The 18,208-nt window shown below is 39.7% G+C and overlaps 4 protein-coding genes across 5 annotated transcripts; 1 reads left to right on the top strand and 3 right to left on the bottom strand.

The window, feature by feature from the left end:
• Positions 1–412: 412 nt before the first annotated feature.
• LOC131878118 (calpain clp-1-like) lies at positions 413–2,767 on the bottom strand. The gene is made up of 3 exons (XM_059224018.1): positions 1,650–2,767; positions 1,147–1,355; positions 413–1,080 (listed from the first exon to the last, which is right to left on the bottom strand). Exons 1-3 carry the CDS (start codon positions 2,420–2,422, stop codon positions 416–418), a joined length of 1,647 nt encoding a protein of 548 aa, XP_059080001.1. The 5' UTR covers positions 2,423–2,767; the 3' UTR covers positions 413–415.
• Positions 2,768–4,145: 1,378 nt separating this feature from the next.
• Positions 4,146–10,422, top strand: LOC131878117 (serine/threonine-protein kinase BRSK2-like). Its single transcript, XM_059224017.1, has 13 exons — positions 4,146–4,562; positions 4,629–4,809; positions 4,893–5,033; positions 5,110–5,260; positions 5,486–5,701; positions 5,773–5,983; positions 7,158–7,419; positions 7,558–7,748; positions 7,817–7,948; positions 8,046–8,212; positions 8,273–8,453; positions 8,833–9,083; positions 9,196–10,422. Exons 1-13 carry the CDS (start codon positions 4,388–4,390, stop codon positions 9,709–9,711), a joined length of 2,775 nt encoding a protein of 924 aa, XP_059080000.1. The 5' UTR covers positions 4,146–4,387; the 3' UTR covers positions 9,712–10,422.
• A 1,756-nt stretch (positions 10,423–12,178) lies between these two features.
• On the bottom strand, positions 12,179–14,501 carry LOC131877600 (gastric triacylglycerol lipase-like). 2 transcript variants are annotated; one of them, XM_059223313.1, is made up of 7 exons: positions 14,344–14,501; positions 14,169–14,281; positions 13,790–13,982; positions 13,324–13,688; positions 13,081–13,239; positions 12,771–12,998; positions 12,179–12,378 (listed from the first exon to the last, which is right to left on the bottom strand). In XM_059223313.1, exons 1-7 carry the CDS (start codon positions 14,375–14,377, stop codon positions 12,226–12,228), a joined length of 1,245 nt encoding a protein of 414 aa, XP_059079296.1. In that variant the 5' UTR covers positions 14,378–14,501; the 3' UTR covers positions 12,179–12,225. The 2 variants fall into 2 exon arrangements, with proteins under 2 accessions (XP_059079296.1, XP_059079297.1); XM_059223314.1 differs by having other exon boundaries at positions 14,169–14,269; positions 14,344–14,479.
• A 1,600-nt stretch (positions 14,502–16,101) lies between these two features.
• On the bottom strand, positions 16,102–18,192 carry LOC131877843 (uncharacterized). Its single transcript, XM_059223656.1, has 3 exons — positions 17,973–18,192; positions 17,807–17,905; positions 16,102–16,649 (listed from the first exon to the last, which is right to left on the bottom strand). The coding sequence occupies exons 1-3, from the start codon at positions 18,066–18,068 to the stop codon at positions 16,308–16,310; spliced, it is 537 nt and encodes a 178-aa protein (XP_059079639.1). The 5' UTR covers positions 18,069–18,192; the 3' UTR covers positions 16,102–16,307.
• Between the last annotated feature and the right edge of the window lie 16 nt (positions 18,193–18,208).

The raw sequence follows: 18,208 nt of genomic DNA, 5'->3' as shown, positions 1-18,208 counted from the left end.
TAACCATAACCATTCATTTAACATTTTCATCACACCTTCCCCAGCCTCGAATCTATAAAAGCCTAACCGTTTCAAGCACCATTTACCATATTTTTAAAGAATGATTGATCTTTTACAGTGACCTTAATTGCCTTAATGAAGTATTTAGTCAATTTGGAAAAGAAGAGCTGAGCTTGGGTTGGCTTATGAGGCTGATTCGAAATGAATACGAGAAAAATGGCCCAGACATGGCCCACATAGCCTGATTTGTGAATTTTGTAAATTCAGCTCAGCCCATTATCCGAAAAATGCCAACCCAGCTCATTCCGGATTTGGCTGTCTTTCTCTTAGCCTAACCGAGATTGAAAATTCTTGGCTTATTACATTCAAAAAGCAAAAATACCTAGAATCTAAATTACCCTGAGTGTAAGTTTTGTCATTTTATTCGCGATAAACTGAATTTCGCTCCAGAGAATACACGGACCATGAAATTGCTCTCAATGTTGCTCTCGAAGGTTGCAGGTATGATTATGTAGCTTCCCGGCAGTAACTCAAACCGGGCAAAGACCTCTCTGTAATTGATATATGGGCCAGAGGTACCAAGATCTTTGTGTTGCTTGAAATGTTGCAAATTTAACCACGAAGAACCCTTTGCCCCGTACAAACAAAAACCAATTTGCAGCAATTTCATTTTTTTGTCATCTACACACCGTTGGTGTTCTTGGGACAAGCTAATGATCAATTGACTGTAACGAGAGTTTTCTGATCTTGAGCCTTCCTCCAACGGCTTTTCTGCTTCAAGAATGTCCAGCCGAAATTGCGGGTTGGTGGCAAACCGTTCCAGATTATTTCTGCTCCCTCCCGCAGATTGGCCCTTTATCCACTCTCCAAAGACCGTTGTTGATGAAATCAATTTATCAACTTCCCCATCATGATCGAAATCTGGACCTAAGGTACATATACTGACTTCCTCAAATTCATGGCAGAAGTCAGAGAAGAAATCCATCCAAAACTCCCCATCCACTTTATTATGGAATCCCATTGATTGCTTTGTTGAGTTTTCCAGCAATTTCCAATTGGCGTCGTTATCGCTCCAGGGACCTAAATGTTCATCATCCCGATAAATGACCCGGAAATAAAGAAAAAGCGTTGAAAAGTCTTCCTTACCTTTCCATTCGTTTTGATCTCCCCAAGGATTCCTAACTCGGATAAGATGACATTTTCCGCACTTGCCCTCATTGACCCTGAAGAGGCCAGTTATTGTGTAAGCGTGTCCTTGAACCAATCCATTCTGATCAGCCTTGTGAGCTTGACGCCAATCTCCTTTCCTTGAGCAAGTTATGAAAGCTTGTGACGCAAAAGATCGTCTGAGGTACCTGAAACAATTCCGATCAAATCATTAAACAAATAACGATTCATTCTATCCTTATTTTCATCGAAATCGATGGCAAGTCTTCGTTGTTGATTCATGTCAATATCAAAGTGGCTTTTCCAGCCCTTAGTTACAAAAAAGCCAAAAACAAACCAAACTTGTGCCTTAGGAAAAATTAAAAAAAAAAACGTAGGACCTTCATTTGTCCTCTTTGTTAGATTTTCATACAAATTTTCACTATTAACGTAAGATCTACTCGTATGGCATAACATTTCGGTATACTACTGTTTCGGATTACCTATACAGTGTCCTATGCATAGTGGAATCACTTAATTCGTATCGCTCAGCTAGACCCCCGGTCAAGTCTACCATGGCTTCAATGGGCATTCCGCCTTCAATGGCTTCGTAGCTGCCATGCATTTTGGCAACGGCCTTTTCTAGTAAAGCCACCCAAAACTCATTTTCATCCAAGCATCGTGAATAACAATATTTTCCATTTCGTTGGGGGAGGCGATCGTCGATGATGATGGTTTGCCATTTTCCAAATCGCCACATATTCAACCTTATGAGACCAGTGTATTCTGGCCCAAAAAGCACCTGCGTTGGAGAAATCACCCGGTGCAATAGATCTTCTCGTTTCGCGACTGCTGCACAAGTAGACAAGAGCCAACAATCACCTAAACTTCCTTGGAGAACATCTCTCCGGCTCGTCCCGTCCACATACAGTTGGGGTGTTTTGGATAACTGATATGGTCGCTTCCATGTGTAGCTCTCAAGTTCGGAGATACTTTTTGGGCTGAAGAAAAGCGAGGATGGCTGGGCAGGGAAGTCAGGGTCTTCATAAAAGCCATCGTGAGAACCATTTGAAATGCTTGAAATTCCGTTGGGATCAGTAAGTCCAAATTTGTCCAGTGAATCGAGATGCACCTGTTTCGAAAGAAATCGATTGTCGTCGGATCTAGATCGTACGTGCTCCAGGGCACCATTTGAATTTTGAGGTGTGCTTTGTCTGTCAAGCGGTATTGTTGCTTTACAAGATACGACTTTGAAAAAGCTCGTTGCACATCCCATAACGTAGTGATGTTCACTACTTCATTTCACAGCAGTCGCAATGTTTGATGTGGCAACCAAAGCTTTCTTTCTATTTTTGATACCTGTTGAAAGAATCTCCCTGACCTAAAGTAAATGACAACCACCAGACTCTTTAGTTTTGAACCTTTCTCCAATTTAGGCAACCACGATCTCAACAGTAAATGGAATAGCTTAATTCATCCATATCATTTCCTTTACTCTTGTATTTCGTTGAAACCAAAACGATGTCTCTTTACATCGCAATAAATTTATATTAACTGTTAGGCCACACTTGGCTCATAACTCTTATAATAAATATTTTGATTTGAAGTATTATATACAAACTATATTTGAAACATCATATGACCTTTACCAACCAAACTAAACAAGGTGCCAAAATTGAAGCAAATGTTGAAGAATACCCTAGGCTTCTCGCTTCTCAGAACTAGGACTGTGAAAAGAGCAAATGCCTTTTTACTTTTTTGGCCTCAACAAGCTTTTTCGACAGTTCCATTTTTCTCCTTTTTTACTTTACAAATCTACTCATCTGTTAAGAAGCCACAAGCGACTGAAATGATATTGACACAAATGTGCTGCTCAACTTAATTCAAAATTTGATGACAAAATAGTTTGATATTCTCTTTTAACGCTAAATGCGTTCCACTAAAAATGTCAGTTGAAGCCTTAATCAGATTTTGTTAGAACAATTAGCAGTATTTTAGAAGAAGAAGGTACATCGGCGGATTTGAGGGCGCATCACTCATTTCTTGAAAGAGGCCCCAGACTCTTCAATAAACTGCCCTCACCGTTACGGGCCATTTATGATGGAAATAATCCCTTAGCCCAAATTCAAGCAGGACCTAGATGACTTCCTCCAGACCATTCCGGATCACTACGCATATAGGGTCAAATCTTTCATTCTGAAAAAGAGACCCATTAATGGCTCGTGCTTTTGAAACCTGGTTGAATAGTCTTGGACTTGTTTCACACCAACAAAACCGTTCATGAACGATAAAAAATCTGGTTGAACAGTTTCTCTTGGTTTATATATGTGAGTTATCTGGCGAAATACTAGTTTCAGATCTGATGAAAAAAATGGTTGTCAGAAATTACTTAAGCAAGAATTTTTCCAATCAAGTACGCAAACTTACAAGGGGACCCAGCTGTACTTTTGTTTCATCGCGATTGATAGTTATCATTCTTCAAGCTGTAATACATATGGAACAGGAGAAACAAGGCCATCTGCCGGAGAAACGATTCCGGTCCTCTGTCAGGACTTTGTCGGGGCTAGAAAGATAGCCCAGCCGACCCGAAAAGGGCCCCACCTCGTAGTATAGTAAACCGTAGTGTATGAGTTTCCGTGTGTGTGGGAGGTTAGCCGGTTGGCTGACTCTTTTACTTCTACTGAAGGAACGTCTGTCTGGTCTTAAGGCGAGGGAACGAACGAGTGAAGGAGGGAGGGACCGAGGGACGGAGTGACGGAGAGAAGGAAGGATGGAACACAGAAAAGGAAAGGGACTGGAGCAACCAACGGCTTAGTGGCCTAAAGGAAGAAGCAGGAGAGAAAGGACTACTGCAACTGCTCTTTGGCTTGTATGGGCCCTTCAAGAAAATGGAACAGCACTACTGTTCCATTCAGCACTCGGGCAGGAAGAAGAGTCTTGAAGCAGCCCCAATATCAAAAGGCAGAGGCGGCAGAACAGACTGAAAGTAAGCTCTAAAAGATGTGAGGGCATTAAGAAGCCATATAAGCATGATCAAAGACTGCAGCAGAGTGAGGCGTAGGGATATTTACCCGAAGAAATAATCAAGAAGATTTCGTGTGTTTTCTTACTCCCTCTATTGACAACTCTTTTGGTTGTCTCGTGCTTCATGGTGTCCTGAGTGATTTTGAACGATAATGCTTGAATTTCTCTCAATTGCTCCGAGTGACCACAAGGGAGAGAAACAGTGATAACTGGCACCATGTCAACCAAAGATCGCACCGAATCATCAGATAAGGGCCCTTTGGCCAAGTCCACGGCCAATTCGGGGTCGACAAATGCTGGAAATCCAACGACAAAACCAGCAATTCCCTATGAAGCCCATCAATATGTAGGTCCTTACCGATTAGAGAAGACATTGGGTAAAGGTCAAACTGGTAAGAAAATGAGATATTCCATTCTTCAAATGCAAATAACATTGACAAATGACTCCTCTCCTTTAGGCTTAGTCAAATTGGGTACACATTGTGTGTTAGGGAAGAAAGTAGCCATTAAAATCATTAACAAGGATAAATTGACTGAATCTGTTCTTCAAAAAGTGGAGCGGGAAATCGCCATCATGAAGTTGATTGAGCATCCTCATGTTTTGGGTTTACATGATGTGTATGAAAACCGAAAATACTTGTGAGTGTAGTAGAATAATATCGTTGCCGATTTTTTTTTCGAATTGAATTGATAATCATTGGCTCAATGAATACATTTTCTAGATATTTGGTGCTGGAACACGTTCCTGGAGGAGAGTTGTTTGACTATCTAGTAAAAAAAGGCCGACTCACTCCCAAGGAAGCAAGAAGATTTTTTAGACAAATTATATCTGCCTTGGACTTTTGTCATAGCCATTCAATTTGGTAAGTGTTATTTTTAGGAGAATCAAGCATCTTTGTTATGGAACTGTTATGGAACGTGTCTCTGCTCTGTTTTTAGTCATCGTGACCTAAAGCCTGAAAATTTGCTTTTGGACGATAAGAATAACATCAAAGTGGCCGACTTTGGGATGGCCTCTCTACAACCGATGGGCTCCATGTTGGAAACAAGTTGTGGATCGCCTCATTACGCCTGTCCTGAAGTTATTCGTGTAAGATAAACCGATACATTGTGCATTTCGATTCCTCTCAGTTTCATGTATTTTTCTTGGAAGTCTTGGAAGAGCTCGCTTTAACGTTTGATCAATCTCAATTGATGGTCAATGATGTCAACAATATCAATGTCGTGAATGGTGCTAGTAATTATAAGCATTTTAATGATGATAGTAATTTGATGATACGTTTACCCGTCCGATTGACATATCTACATATTTCAGGGAGAAAAATACGACGGCCGCCGAGCTGATGTTTGGTCGTGTGGCGTAATTCTATACGCTCTTTTGGTTGGAGCGCTGCCTTTTGACGACGACAATTTGCGTCAATTGTTGGAAAAAGTGAAACGAGGCCAGTTCCACATTCCACATTTTGTACCACCGGACTGTCAAAATTTATTGCGGGGAATGATCGAAATCAATCCCGAAAAACGGTTAACGGTGAGGCCTACTTTTCACGTTATTCAATACTGACCGCTTACTCTACGAAACGTATTAATTGTTCGCTTCAGCTGAAAGATGTCAATCGACACCCTTGGGCATGTGCTGGAGGCAAGGGCGAGCTCGAACTTGAAGCTCCAATGATGGAGGTTGTCCAAACTCATATTATTCCAGCCCGAGATACTATAGATGAGGACGTGCTAAGGGCAATAACTTCCTTGGGTTGTTTCAAGGATAAGGATAAACTTGTAGAATGTTTGTTGGAACCCAATCATAATACCGGTAAGTTGATATTTTACGAGACGAACAAGCACGATGCCTCACGATGCAAGTTTACTACAAGTAAAGGTATTATCTACGACCTACGTAACTAGAAAGAAACATGAATCTAAGACTTTTAGCAAAAGTAGTGAGGACTTTTTTGAACAAATACACGGTGCTAATTTCAAATCTGAAGGCTTCTACCAACGATTTTTTATAATAACAAGAAAAAAGAAACAGCTTTTCCAAAACATACTAACACTTGAATTAGTACCTTGATACAATCTCAAGTAAAGAGGCCCAACAGGTTCAAAAACTAAATTAGCGGATGTCATGAGTATCCCTCAGCTACATCGTTATGATTATGTCGTCCATATATTTTGAATCAAGGATTACTTTACCACTAGACCTCGTGAAAAAGTAAAAAAAATCAACAAGAAAGGTAACTAAAAGGTGGTTAAAATGACAGAAAGGCAGCAAAATGGGTCATGAAAAGGTTAAAGATAGAGAATAGTTGAATAAAAAAGGTATTTTTTAAGGTTTGTTCAAAATGCGCACAAAAGATAATATCACATTTTCTCATTTGATGAAAAAAATCAAATCGATGAAACAGACTCATGCTTTTGTAAGATAAACAAAAAATTGGTGTCAATTAAGTCAGTTTTAGATTTTCTGTGAAGGGATCATTTTTTAGTCTCATCAAAAGGGTTGTTCATATTTATTACCATTTTTAAGTTTGTTTTCCTGATTTTTTCAAGGTTTTTTTTAACAAGTGAGCATGAAAAATGCAAAAAGTGGTACAAAAAAGAATTTTTACGTTTAAAAGCCTAAAGGCAAGTACTCCCTCATTTAACATCAATGCCTTATTGGCTCTGCATATATCTGCTAAATATAATGGCATTAACCCTTAACATCAGAATGGGCCCCAAATCACTTATTAGTGATTACGAATGTATTTATCTACAAAATTATCTTATGGCTCTTGTACATATCTTGCAAGAAAGATTTTTTCCTTAAACCAATAAAAATACTATGTAGTTTTCTTGTATAGCAGCTTGAATAGTTTTGGAAAAAATGCAACTTAATCAGATCGAGCGATTCTGATAGCCTCGAGGATAACCTCGAAATGACCCATTCAAAAAAAATCTCGTCAATTTGCCTGTCAACAAAATGTAAGCGGTTTTTTTATTTACAGAGAAAGTTATATATTTTCTACTCCTGGATCGAAAAAAACGACGCCCATCGTATGAAGATGAGTCCGACGTCGTCGTGCGGAACAGATGTGGGTCCCAAGATCCTCCCAAGAAAAGAATAGACTCATATAGCTGGAAAAACGGTTTTGCTTACTCGCAACTCAGTAGGGGCTCACCAATGACACCGCGACGCCAACTCTATAGTCCATGTCCAAGGCGTAAAGAAATCGATACCCTATCAGGAGTTGGAATTAGATCAGTGGGGTGAGTCGAATCAGTCAATATGAGCATCCATTTTTCTGCAAATTCGAAAAAGCCGGCGTCGTTTAGGCATTTTCATTTATTACTTGTGGTCGAAATGTTCTGAAAGGCTACCTACCTTTGTGCGTATGTTGCTCTTAGGTCTCGGCGTCGACAATTCAGCGCATCGCCCACCCACAACAACAATACTCAGCATGTTTCCACATCCCCATTACCGTCTCCCAAGTTGCAAAGACAGTCGTCGCCTCGATTAGCTCCCTCATCTCAAATGAAGGATCCTGCTCAACATGCCCTGGACACTTCTGCACCGTTAACGGGCGCATCTCCTCATAGTAAGATTTTTGTCTTTCCCTCTCGAGACTTTCTGAATGGCTACAACTTATTCCGGTCGAATTTTTAGGCAACCACGATACGGATCAGCTTTTGCCGACACCGCCTGGATCGCCCTCAACAGCTCATTGGAGGAGCAGGTTAAACTCGATCAAAAATAACTTATTGGGGTCCCCAAGATTTCATAGGCGCAAAATGCAAGGTAATTGAGATTCCTAACTCAGCGACGGGCCAAATCCTGCTCTCGTAACCAGAGGAATTTGGTTCTTTATGGAAGATATTCATTGTGACATTTACAGGGTTCGAGGAATCTGTCACACCAACGCCCGAGTCTTCGCCTGAATTAACCAAACGGTCTTGGTTTGGAAGTCTCATTTCCACTGACAAAGATGAGACCTACACCATTATTGTCAAGGGAAAATCGTTGGCACAAATCAAGGCGGATTTGATTCATGCATTCCTTTCGGTAACTTGACCAGTCAAACTATTATGAACACTAAAGTGCCACTAATGTCTTCTTTTTCAGATCACTGATCTTCAACATAACGTGATTTCTCCGCTGTCATTTCATTTGGAGTACAAGCGCGGCAGTACTGCTCCAACCATGTTCCAAAGACAAGTGAAGATGCAAGTTGATATGAGCCACGTTAGCTCGATTGATCGAGGACCAGAGGCATTATTCGCCATCACATTTACTTTAATTTCTGGTACATATAACTAATTGCTTTCATGCATTCATTGTTCTTAACACAGCGAATATTGCTGGGTCCGAAAGACTCATGCCCAATCAATCTTTCTGCTTAACATTGGAGAGGGGGAACAGGGTGATTTGTAACCTCAAATTTAATCCATTTTCAGCATCGAAATCGAGGGATTTTCTAATAGATTACTATTTGGGTGTTTACTAGTGCCTTTTGGCACCTTAACACGGGTCAAAAATGTTTTCAGATTGGTGTCAATGGTTTTTAGGCCTAGAGCAATATTTTGGCTGTTAATTTATAGATGGTACGAAAAAAGGGTGATTTAAAAGGGCTTGAGAAACCGACAATATGTTCTGAAAAAAGTCACAATTCGATATCATTGCAGGAAATATTCGGCGCTTCCGTAGAATTTGCGAACACACTCAAAGTGTAGTGTCCGTTGTTCGCCGTCCACCTCCTCATTCTCCAAGAGCTCAGCGTAAAGCTACCTCTAAGTCTACTTCGAAATCGTCCTCTAATGCTGATATAAGTGAAAGTTCATCGTGCAATTCAGAAATGTCTGAGAGGCTTTGTGAAAAGCCACAACCACACAACCAAGGGAGTTCTTTCGCTCCAACTCGACAAGGACATCGGCAGGTAATTCACCGCCCAATTGAACTGAATGAATGGACCGCAGAATTATTAACTGGCTAATACAAAGTCAACATAATATGCTTCACATGCTTGTCCTTTCTTCTGGTGATTTTAGATACCCAATGTTAATGGAAACGAAATGTCACGACCTTCATCAAGGGCTTCCGAAAAGTCTAATGGAACGTGCAATCAAGAATCTATGGAAGCTAACGAAAACACGCTTAATGTTCGGAAGAAGTCCACCGATCATTGCAAATCCGATGTGCTTTTGTCCCGTGTGGTCGTTTCCTCGACCCCTCCGATTCTCCCTGTTGGTTCCAACGAGGTTGAAGACAACACGAACTCCAAGGATTCCAAGGGCATCATCATCCATCGATTTGGTCCGGAACCTTCCAAGCGCCCTCCGCTAGCAGATGAGTCCATATTCCATCCAGTCAATTCTCTACTTTCATCGTTCGGGGAGGAGAGAAAAGCACATTCCTCGCCGTCTTCGACTTCGCCGCCCGGGTCCCACCCGGCCCAAACGGCCTTTCCGGTACACCTGCCTCACCCGGCACAGCCAGCGGTGCCCCCGTCATCGACGTCGTCGTCATCGTCGTCCAAAGCGGATGATTCGAATTCTCGAGTTTGATGACAGTCCGGCCTAAGGGCCGGCTTTTGCAATTCTCAGTGGAACGTTTGGATGTTTCGGAAGCCTACATCGTTTTTATCTTCATAAAGATATCATCAGATTTTCGATTCTCATCCTTCTTAACTGCTATTTCCCAAGCGTCCAAATCATTTTCCGTTTTCAATTGCCAGACATCATTCTGATCAAGCAATGCTTATTTCAGCTTTCAAAGTAGGTGTGTTGAGGCTACTTCTGTGATAGTGTCAATTCAGGTTCCGCGGGATTGCTTTCATTATCTCTTGATCGAAATATGAATTTGTTCCGAGTACTTTGTTGTACTCGCATAGTAGCGAAAAAACGATTAGTCTAGTTCTTGCCTTGCTGGGACAAAAATAATTATGGAGTTGGATTCAAACTACAGCACTTCCTTACCTTTGTTCTCCCATCAGCCTTGAAACACTTTTTAAAACAAGATTCTGGAATGTTACGCCGTATAAATTGTACTACTAATTGTTACATACTTCCTGAAATATAGTCATGCTGAATAATCAAAAGGAAGAAATCTTGTTCAATGACAGGAAACAGCTAGTTCGACAAAGCCGTAAGACTTCTTTTGCGGACTTCCTTAACGCTACTGGGAATGTGATCCCCAGCAGTTAAAGACTAAAACATAACCATTTATTCAACTTCATACAATATTTGATCCACCAACGATGTCACTGGTAAAACATATTTGGATCTGCTCAACCTTTTGCAACCCTGCTGAACTCATCGCTATGCTCATCGAACTTTTCATTATTTTAGAGGACTACACCTAAATCCTTGATGGACGAAAGCTGTTCGATAATTTTACCTTCATTATCTTTGAGCGGCGCAGCAAACCAAGAGTAAATTTGATGTAAGACCTCTACCAGACTAACGGAATCTTGACTATTCTTATCAACTACCAATTTTGTATCATCACCATAAGAAGAGATACCAACTTTACTAATTTGATTCTGAGGTGGCGCAATGGAAATGATAAAAATGAGAGGACATAAGATGCAGCCCTGTGGAGCATCTGACTTGATATGATGTATGCCACTAAAGGATTCCTTAAGCATATTTCAGATATGGCTGGTCAATCGGTTTGTCCAAGAATGGATTGTTCAATGGCGTCTACCAAAGAGTCATTGAATGGCATTTTTTGCGTTGAATGCCATGTTACTTTCAGCAACCCAAGAATATATTCGATCTAAGACTTTCTACCAGACAACTGGAATCTTGACCACTCCGTCCACAAACTATTTTTTTTGTCATCAGCATAGGAAAAAGACCTAAGATGAAGCCCTGGGGAACACCAGACTTGACATCATGTATGTCACTAAGGGATCCCTCGACCTTAACCAATTGCTTCCTACCACAAATGAAACTTCTAAACCAATGGAGAGCCTTGCCTTGGATCCCAATATCATGGAGCCTTTTAATTAAAAGGTCATGATCTACTTTGTCAAAGGCTTTGGTATGGTCAAGATAGATTCACAATGACATGGTCCATATGCTCAATCAGTTAGTAACCATACTAAAATATGCTCGGAACCCTTCCTGGTTGAAAGGAATGACTTCATGGATATCAAGAAATTCTACAAGTTTGCATTTCACGATCTTCTTAAAACACCTTTGCAATAGCCGAAGTGAGAAAAAACGATCTATAGTTACCGGGAAGCGACTGATCTCCTCTGAAAATCGGGTCAACTGAGAAGTCACACCATCAGGGCCAGGAGAGCTTGAGTGTCTTAAGTCCCTGATAGCTTCCAAAGCATCTTGATCTGTGACTACAAGATCATCTAATAGTCTTTTGCCTGGCTTCGTCAATCTCAATAGACTCAGCTTTAGAGTAATGAGCTGTTGCTCCTAAATTCTGTGGAGTTGAAAACACACGAGAGAAGTTATATCCCACCATGTTAGCCATAGCCTCTACATTATATTTGGCTTCCCCATGGACCTCAAAAGGTCCTACAGGGTGTTTCATCTTTCTCTTTTTTTTGGTTTGTTTTTTTTCTAACCGCTACAGGGAGTGTACTAATCCCCAGCACTATTAAAATGAAAGGTTATGATTCGTCTAATTTTTACCTTTTGATTCTTATATGATATTTGGTCTAACAACGAATTGACGAATTCGAGCTATCTAGTCCTTGAATGTAAGGTAGATCTGGAATGCTATCTAAAAATTTGTCCACGTCTGACTTAAATCATGCTAATGGATCAACACCTATACACTCCCTCCGAATATTTGAGCAACTAGCCTGGATTCTCGAGGGCTCTAAGGTACTCCCAAAACACATATCAAGCCTCTACGGTCACTAGAATTGACCCTAAACCCTGGGTTGAGACAAAGCTCATGGATGCTTTTGATAAAAATACCTTCGGATGCAAATGAACAAATCATCCATATCAACTTTTCGATGCAAGATGGATGGCCCGGGGAGCAAATGAAAAAAAGACCATGTAAATCAATGCTTATCTTAATCATCCAGTTAATGGTTTCGTTTTAGCTCAAGTACGTTTGTCCAACGTTAGCAATATTTTTTTGTAAACATACTCAGTTGCATTCAGACCCCACAAAAAGTCAATGTGGTTAAATTCTGGCATAGGGACATGATACGATTCTTGAATGTTTGGCAGCGTCTTCACCAATTGGTCAACATCCTAGACGAAGATAAAGAACAGTTGTTACTTCATAAACCAGAGATTTCTACAAAGATCCTTTTCGAAAAGCAAAAATATAGTTATACATATTATGCCCCTCGGATTGCGCTTTCTCAATCTGGTTAAGAACGAACCTCTTATCAACACAAGCAAATGTGGCTCATTTTCTAATATCATTGATCTTACTTGAAGGCGTTGTCTCAAAACGATATGCGTGAACTTTCATAATGAAACCTTTTATAAAACCATACTCTAGCTTTTACGACGCAGTCGGCGCTGCCATATTGGGTGTACATGTTAGCAATTTGAGCGCAATGTGAGCTCTGTTTAAAATTTTGAAACGTACATACGGATGTATATGTCAGGCCAAGATTAAGTTAGTTCTCACTTACTTGTGGATCTGCCAGCCAATCATTGTCACTCCACAACAATGTTACTGGCAAAGCAACAGATCTCAATTGGTATTTTGGAGGACTTGATTGTCCGTAGTGTTTTAAGTTTCCGAAATATCCGAGATCAAATTTCCGAAATGCTTTGGAGCTAACCATTTGTGCAAAATGGATTATAGTTTTAGTCGAAGTACCGCCAGGTTCATGCCCCAATATGATGGGGAGGAGAGTCTGCGCAGAATGCAGGATAGAAGTGTATAATAACTTATAATAAAACATCCATTATGGTCCAGTAGGTTAGTAATGAAGTTACCAAATTCATTTGCTTTTGATCAAAGCCGCAGAGCAAGAAAAGGGCGTCTTCGCACAATTTCAATTGGAACATGGTCTCATCACAAACGTATTTTTCAAAGAGCTGCATTGCCGTAGTTGTTGGCTCAAACTGTCGGATTCCGAGGATTCTGAACAAGAACTGCAATCACAAGAAATTAAGTTTGACGACCAGGTTGGGTTCGGATATCTTGAAAATCTAATTTATCGTCGTTTGTGGGCTTACCTCTACTTGATTGGAAAAGGGAGCCAGAAGTCTAATTGGGCTCCGGATATGTTGCACTTGAGCTACTGGCGCCAATGCAAACATCATGCGAATTCGCGCTTTCATCCAGGATTCGTTTTGATCCATGGCGACCCAAAACATCGTGGTGCCCATGGAGTGGCCTATGTAGTCGAGTTGGGTTGAATTGGTGTTCCTGTCCAGAATGTAATGAATGGCAGCCGGAAGATCAAACATGCCCATCTCATCAAATGAGAAGTCCCAGTATGCGTCACTGTTGATGGACAAGTTGATATGTTTGCGAGAGTAGATGTTACCCCGGGCATTTCCCAGCCAAACATCAAAGCCATTGTCCACCAAAATATATCCTAAAATGTTGAACATTGCTCGAAATGATAGTGTTGACTTAAGCTCAGTAACAAAATGACTGAATTTGATGCCAAAGTGTCATCGTTTTCAAATCACTAACCCAAGCTTTTTTCCGGGGAGCCCATAACAAAATCGGCTGACGTCCCAAGTAATCCATGTTGTAAGAAAACAGCTTTTCGTGCAAGGCTTTCTGGTTGTTGCGGAAGAAGTCGGTGTAGGACATTCACATAGCCATCCGATGTCTGATACTCATGCTCCTCACATTTGTAACCGTATTTTTTGACCATTTCCGGCTAAAAATAACGAACATTTACAACAGGGGTGATTGATTGCAAGAGACCGTGCTGAAGAAAATTTAAACATGTAGACGAGGCTCTTTTAGCGGTACAAGATATCACCTATAATGGAATCATTAGTGTAGTAGTATGATTTGGTGCGATTGAATTGATTTCGATATGATTACATGGAGCTTTACTTACAACAGGCAGAGAGTCTGAGTTGGCCTGCACGAGATAGGTTGAAGATGAAATTCGCTCCTCCGACGCTCCATGAGTGTTCAATGCTCCACAATAATGTAGTACTAGATGGAAAGCTAAAATGATAATGAAATGATTCAGAACACGGCAGTGAGACGGCGCATGAAAAACCACGTACATAAAAAGATCAGAAATTTGTTGGTCAGAGCCATATTCCACTTCAGCTCAAAGCTTTGAAAGGGGGAGTTTCTAGACGATGCTGAAGACGTTGGATCTCTCGTTTATGATAGGGGTGGATGGGTTCACCCCTTTCAACGCTTATCAACGAGTTGTTCATGTGGAGCTGCAATTATGCAATTAAGAAATGGTATAGTTTTCCAAATACAGTTGTTAACAGTTGACAGTGTTGGGATTTTTACTGTTCGCATAAAATTGGATTTAAAAAAAGATAGCTTTGGAGGCCCAATACCGATCTCCAAATCCACAAGGCAAGACTATAATCGAATGATTTATATTTATATTTGTATGAGACTTTATCTTTCGTTTGTAAACAACTACTGTGGTTTAGTTAAGACAATCCAAATTTCAAGCCACATGTTTATTTTGATTTTGCTTGAATCTAATGAATTTATATATAAGATTGCATTTATTTAGTGCATAGTGTCCATTATCTTGTGGAAAAACATGTCAATTAGTTGTTTTCAGGATATGTTATCCAACTTCAAACTAATTCAAGGACTGACCACGCCATGTGACTTAGTTTGACAGGGTAAAATATTTTCATTGACGTACTAATTCGAGCCTAGTTAGTCTTATTAATCTGTCTGATATGAGTGTTAGTTTGAAAGGGTAAATTAATGGCTAGACCATCGAGGATAAAAAATTAAAATCATTCAATTCAGCATTGGATTGCCTTGAGATTATGCTCCATTTTTATTTGATTAGACCAGAGATAAACCGAAAATTTGGATAAAAAAGTACCAGGTGCAGGTGGAGCATAATTTGCGTCATAATAAACTGGCATCGAAATGAAAGTGCAATAACTGCAATTAATGCTCGTTCAAACTTTATGACACTTTTCATATTCAAGTATTTGGATACACTACCACCCAGATTGTTACTCAGTGCCTCTAGTTCTTGCTCTATCCAGTGAGGCTTGCATCACAGTTTCTCGAAAAAAAAAGAAAATTGTCAATAACAAACAATGAGTTTTACTTTGTATTCACCCTTTATATAGATCATGGCACTCTACAGGATCAATTTGAAGCCATCTCAAAACGCTCAATATAAATGTCCTTATGAACAGAATTTTAACACAAATAGTTGAGCAAGTTGGAAAATAACTGTTTTAATGTATGGTGGCACTAATTTGATTTCAAGGCAAACAGTGTCTCTAAATATCGAAATCGAAAGAGTTTCAACTAGAAAATGATTATAATGTACAGGGTGGGTAAAAGTTGATTCATCAGCGAAATATTTTTCTTTTCGTTACATACTAAAGGTTTAATCGCCCAAAAACATCAACAAAAAGGCAACCTTGCGTCAAAAATGAATAACTTTGACACAAATGATGGCAACGTTGCACCTAAATAATTTGGAACTTCTTTCAGAGAAAGTAGCAACCAGAAGCACACTTCATTAGTTGACAACTTCATCCGAGACTTTGCCATCGTTCATTGATTAAGAAGTGAATAAGCGCTTTAAGGGCCAAGAAATTCACACAATCTGGTCAATAAGAATTCTGTATTCTTATTTAAACGATTTCACAAGAGCTCTTCATGACAAAAGCGCTTACTTTAATTTAATGAAGTTAAATAAGAGGTCTACATATTTGAGCAATGATAGAATTGTACATGAGATGATATCGTGCATATATGACTCTCTCATGTTGATAAATTAAAATTCAAAGCAAGGATTGTGTAGGCTTGTTCTGACAACAAAATAACAGTTCTTCCAACATTTTACTTTCTGAAACCGCAATAGAAGATAGTGCACAAGTATTAGATATAATATACTGTAATTTGGTATAGGTGTTTGATTTGAATTTTCGTTCGCTGTATTTTCTTGACATCATGCACACATAGCTATAATTTAGAATTTGATACGAATCATTCCCTCTCCACAATCTCCTCTGAATTAATGTTATATTGAGGGTCGACATTTGAAGGAAAATCCTTCGGGAAAATCAATATCGACATCATTCGCTCGATTTGACCCACGAAAAACTGTCGGCATCGAGAGTTGACCAAGTTGGTCCATGCCCTCATCTGCGTCTTCGTTATGATCGATCGGGTTAGGGGCGAGGCTGGCCGATTTTAGGGGAGCCTTTATGGTTATTGACCGGGAAAAATTTTCGAACTGTAATTTAAGGCTTTGGGGATGCGTCTCAACTCCAAACGATTCGTTCATGCTCCCCGAAGTTGTCTCCTTGAGTTGATCTTGTATGCTGGCATGAGTGGCTAGGCTGGGATTCTCATCCACTTCCTGAAACATCAATTTGGAATGGGCAAAGATAATGCAATAGTTAAGAAATAAAGATTGACTTTAAAAGTTAATACAATCAAGTGTCACCACGTGTCACTGCGCTTATAAGTATGGGGTTTAAAGGGCCAAGTATGACAAACCCTTCAATATCCATATAATTTCCATTCATTTTTTTATCATGAAAAGTACAAATGAGAAACATTCTTTTTTACGTTCTACTTTACGGACTTCAAACACAACCAAATTAACCAATTGTTTTTCATCAAATTGGAATCAATAACCACTTTAAAAGAGTAAAGAATAATCAGATAGAGAATTGGCGTAGTATCCTTTATCTCTCCTATTGCGCGGCTTCAATTCATTATCCACAATGTTATCTCCAAAGTCCCAAAAATGAGTTGACTGGCCCATTTAAGCCTAGCACTAGAAGGGCGTCAGTTTCTTCTGTTTTTGTGTCCAATGGGAGACTGGTCTTCGCGAGTTTGTTTTTATATTTTTGAGTTGGAGTTATTTTTCGAACGCCTCTGACTTATTTCAAACTTATATAAAGCAAAACAAAGTTTTTCAGTTATTAACAACACTTACAGCATGTTCCCTCACGAAAAATTGTCTTAAACAAAGTTAGAAAGAAAACATGATGGGAAAAGAAATGAGTCATGGGTCCAAAATATATTAGTTGTTTTCAAATCAGCTTTTTACATTTTAGCTTTGCATACGAAATGTTACTAAATTAGATCAATATATTAAAAATTATATTAAAAATATTAAAAATTAAAAAAAAATAAAAAAAAGGAGATGGTTGTAGCGCAGTTGATTAACGCGCGACCGAGCTATGCTCGGGTTCATAGGTTCGATCCAAGGTCTCCCCTCCCCCCTACAGTGGATCATCGCCTCGAATGGCGGACCCTGAACCCTGAACCCTACATGGGACAGGATATATATATATATAACTGAACACATTGTAAAACTATTGTGATCCAATGAGAATGAGAATCTCGCAATAAAGACTTTTTTTAAAAATTAAAAATGTCACTATGATTCCCAATGATTAGAATGTTACAAAGAAAAACTAGGAAAAAGACAAAGACATGTTACGGCAACAAATACACTCCGTAACGAATTGCATCAACTTTTTTGGAAGGCTGTAAAGATAATACCTGAATTTCCGTAAATGTCACTGGTTGGGTTCGATACCTTCCTCCTCTCCTGGCATCTTTCTTAATTTTCTTCTTGAACGCCTGGTGTCCTTTCAAACCCTGGCCAATAAATGGATCAACATGAGTTCCATTTACCAATATGAAGTGCAGTTGAAGAAAAACATACCTGTGAGTTGCATCGCATTGGTCTGGAGTCCAGTTCAATCCGATTTGGGTTCGTTGTAAGGCCATCTAATTGATCACGGAGATCATTAGTTGACATCACATTAATTTCTTTTCTCAATCGAGGAGATAAGTGGCACAAGAAAAAAGAGAGGAACAGAGTCTATCAAATACTACTTTTTTTGGCAAAATGCCTAAACAACACCCCCCCCCCCTTCCCCGTTATGCCAGATGAAAACG

The sequence above is a fragment of the Tigriopus californicus genome, chromosome 3 (assembly GCF_007210705.1).
Source record: "Tigriopus californicus strain San Diego chromosome 3, Tcal_SD_v2.1, whole genome shotgun sequence".
Lineage (NCBI taxonomy): Eukaryota > Metazoa > Arthropoda > Copepoda > Harpacticoida > Harpacticidae > Tigriopus > Tigriopus californicus.
The sequence above is the reverse complement of the archived record's forward strand: the minus strand, read 5'-3'. Positions and strand labels throughout refer to the sequence as shown.

Coding starts and splice junctions, on each gene's coding strand:
- LOC131878118 (XM_059224018.1), bottom strand. CDS start 2,422: ATGGGATGTGCAACGAGCTTTTTCAAAGTCGTATCTTGTAAAGCAACA. Junction 1,356..1,649: donor ATGCATAGGACACTGTATAG/GTAATCCGAAAC, acceptor GAATTGTTTCAG/GTACCTCAGACGATCTTTTG. Junction 1,081..1,146: donor AGATCAAAACGAATGGAAAG/GTAAGGAAGACT, acceptor ATGAACATTTAG/GTCCCTGGAGCGATAACGAC.
- LOC131878117 (XM_059224017.1), top strand. CDS start 4,388: ATGTCAACCAAAGATCGCACCGAATCATCAGATAAGGGCCCTTTGGCC. Junction 4,810..4,892: donor TATGAAAACCGAAAATACTT/GTGAGTGTAGTA, acceptor TACATTTTCTAG/ATATTTGGTGCTGGAACACG. Junction 5,984..7,157: donor GGAACCCAATCATAATACCG/GTAAGTTGATAT, acceptor TTTTATTTACAG/AGAAAGTTATATATTTTCTA.
- LOC131877600 (XM_059223313.1), bottom strand. CDS start 14,377: ATGGCTCTGACCAACAAATTTCTGATCTTTTTAT. Junction 13,983..14,168: donor ACTCAGACTCTCTGCCTGTT/GTAAGTAAAGCT, acceptor CGTTATTTTTAG/CCGGAAATGGTCAAAAAATA. Junction 13,240..13,323: donor CCTTTTCCAATCAAGTAGAG/GTAAGCCCACAA, acceptor TTGTGATTGCAG/TTCTTGTTCAGAATCCTCGG.
- LOC131877843 (XM_059223656.1), bottom strand. CDS start 18,068: ATGTCAACTAATGATCTCCGTGATCAATTAGATGGCCTTACAACGAAC. Junction 17,906..17,972: donor CAATGCGATGCAACTCACAG/GTATGTTTTTCT, acceptor TTTATTGGCCAG/GGTTTGAAAGGACACCAGGC. Junction 16,650..17,806: donor TGACATTTACGGAAATTCAG/GTATTATCTTTA, acceptor TTGATGTTTCAG/GAAGTGGATGAGAATCCCAG.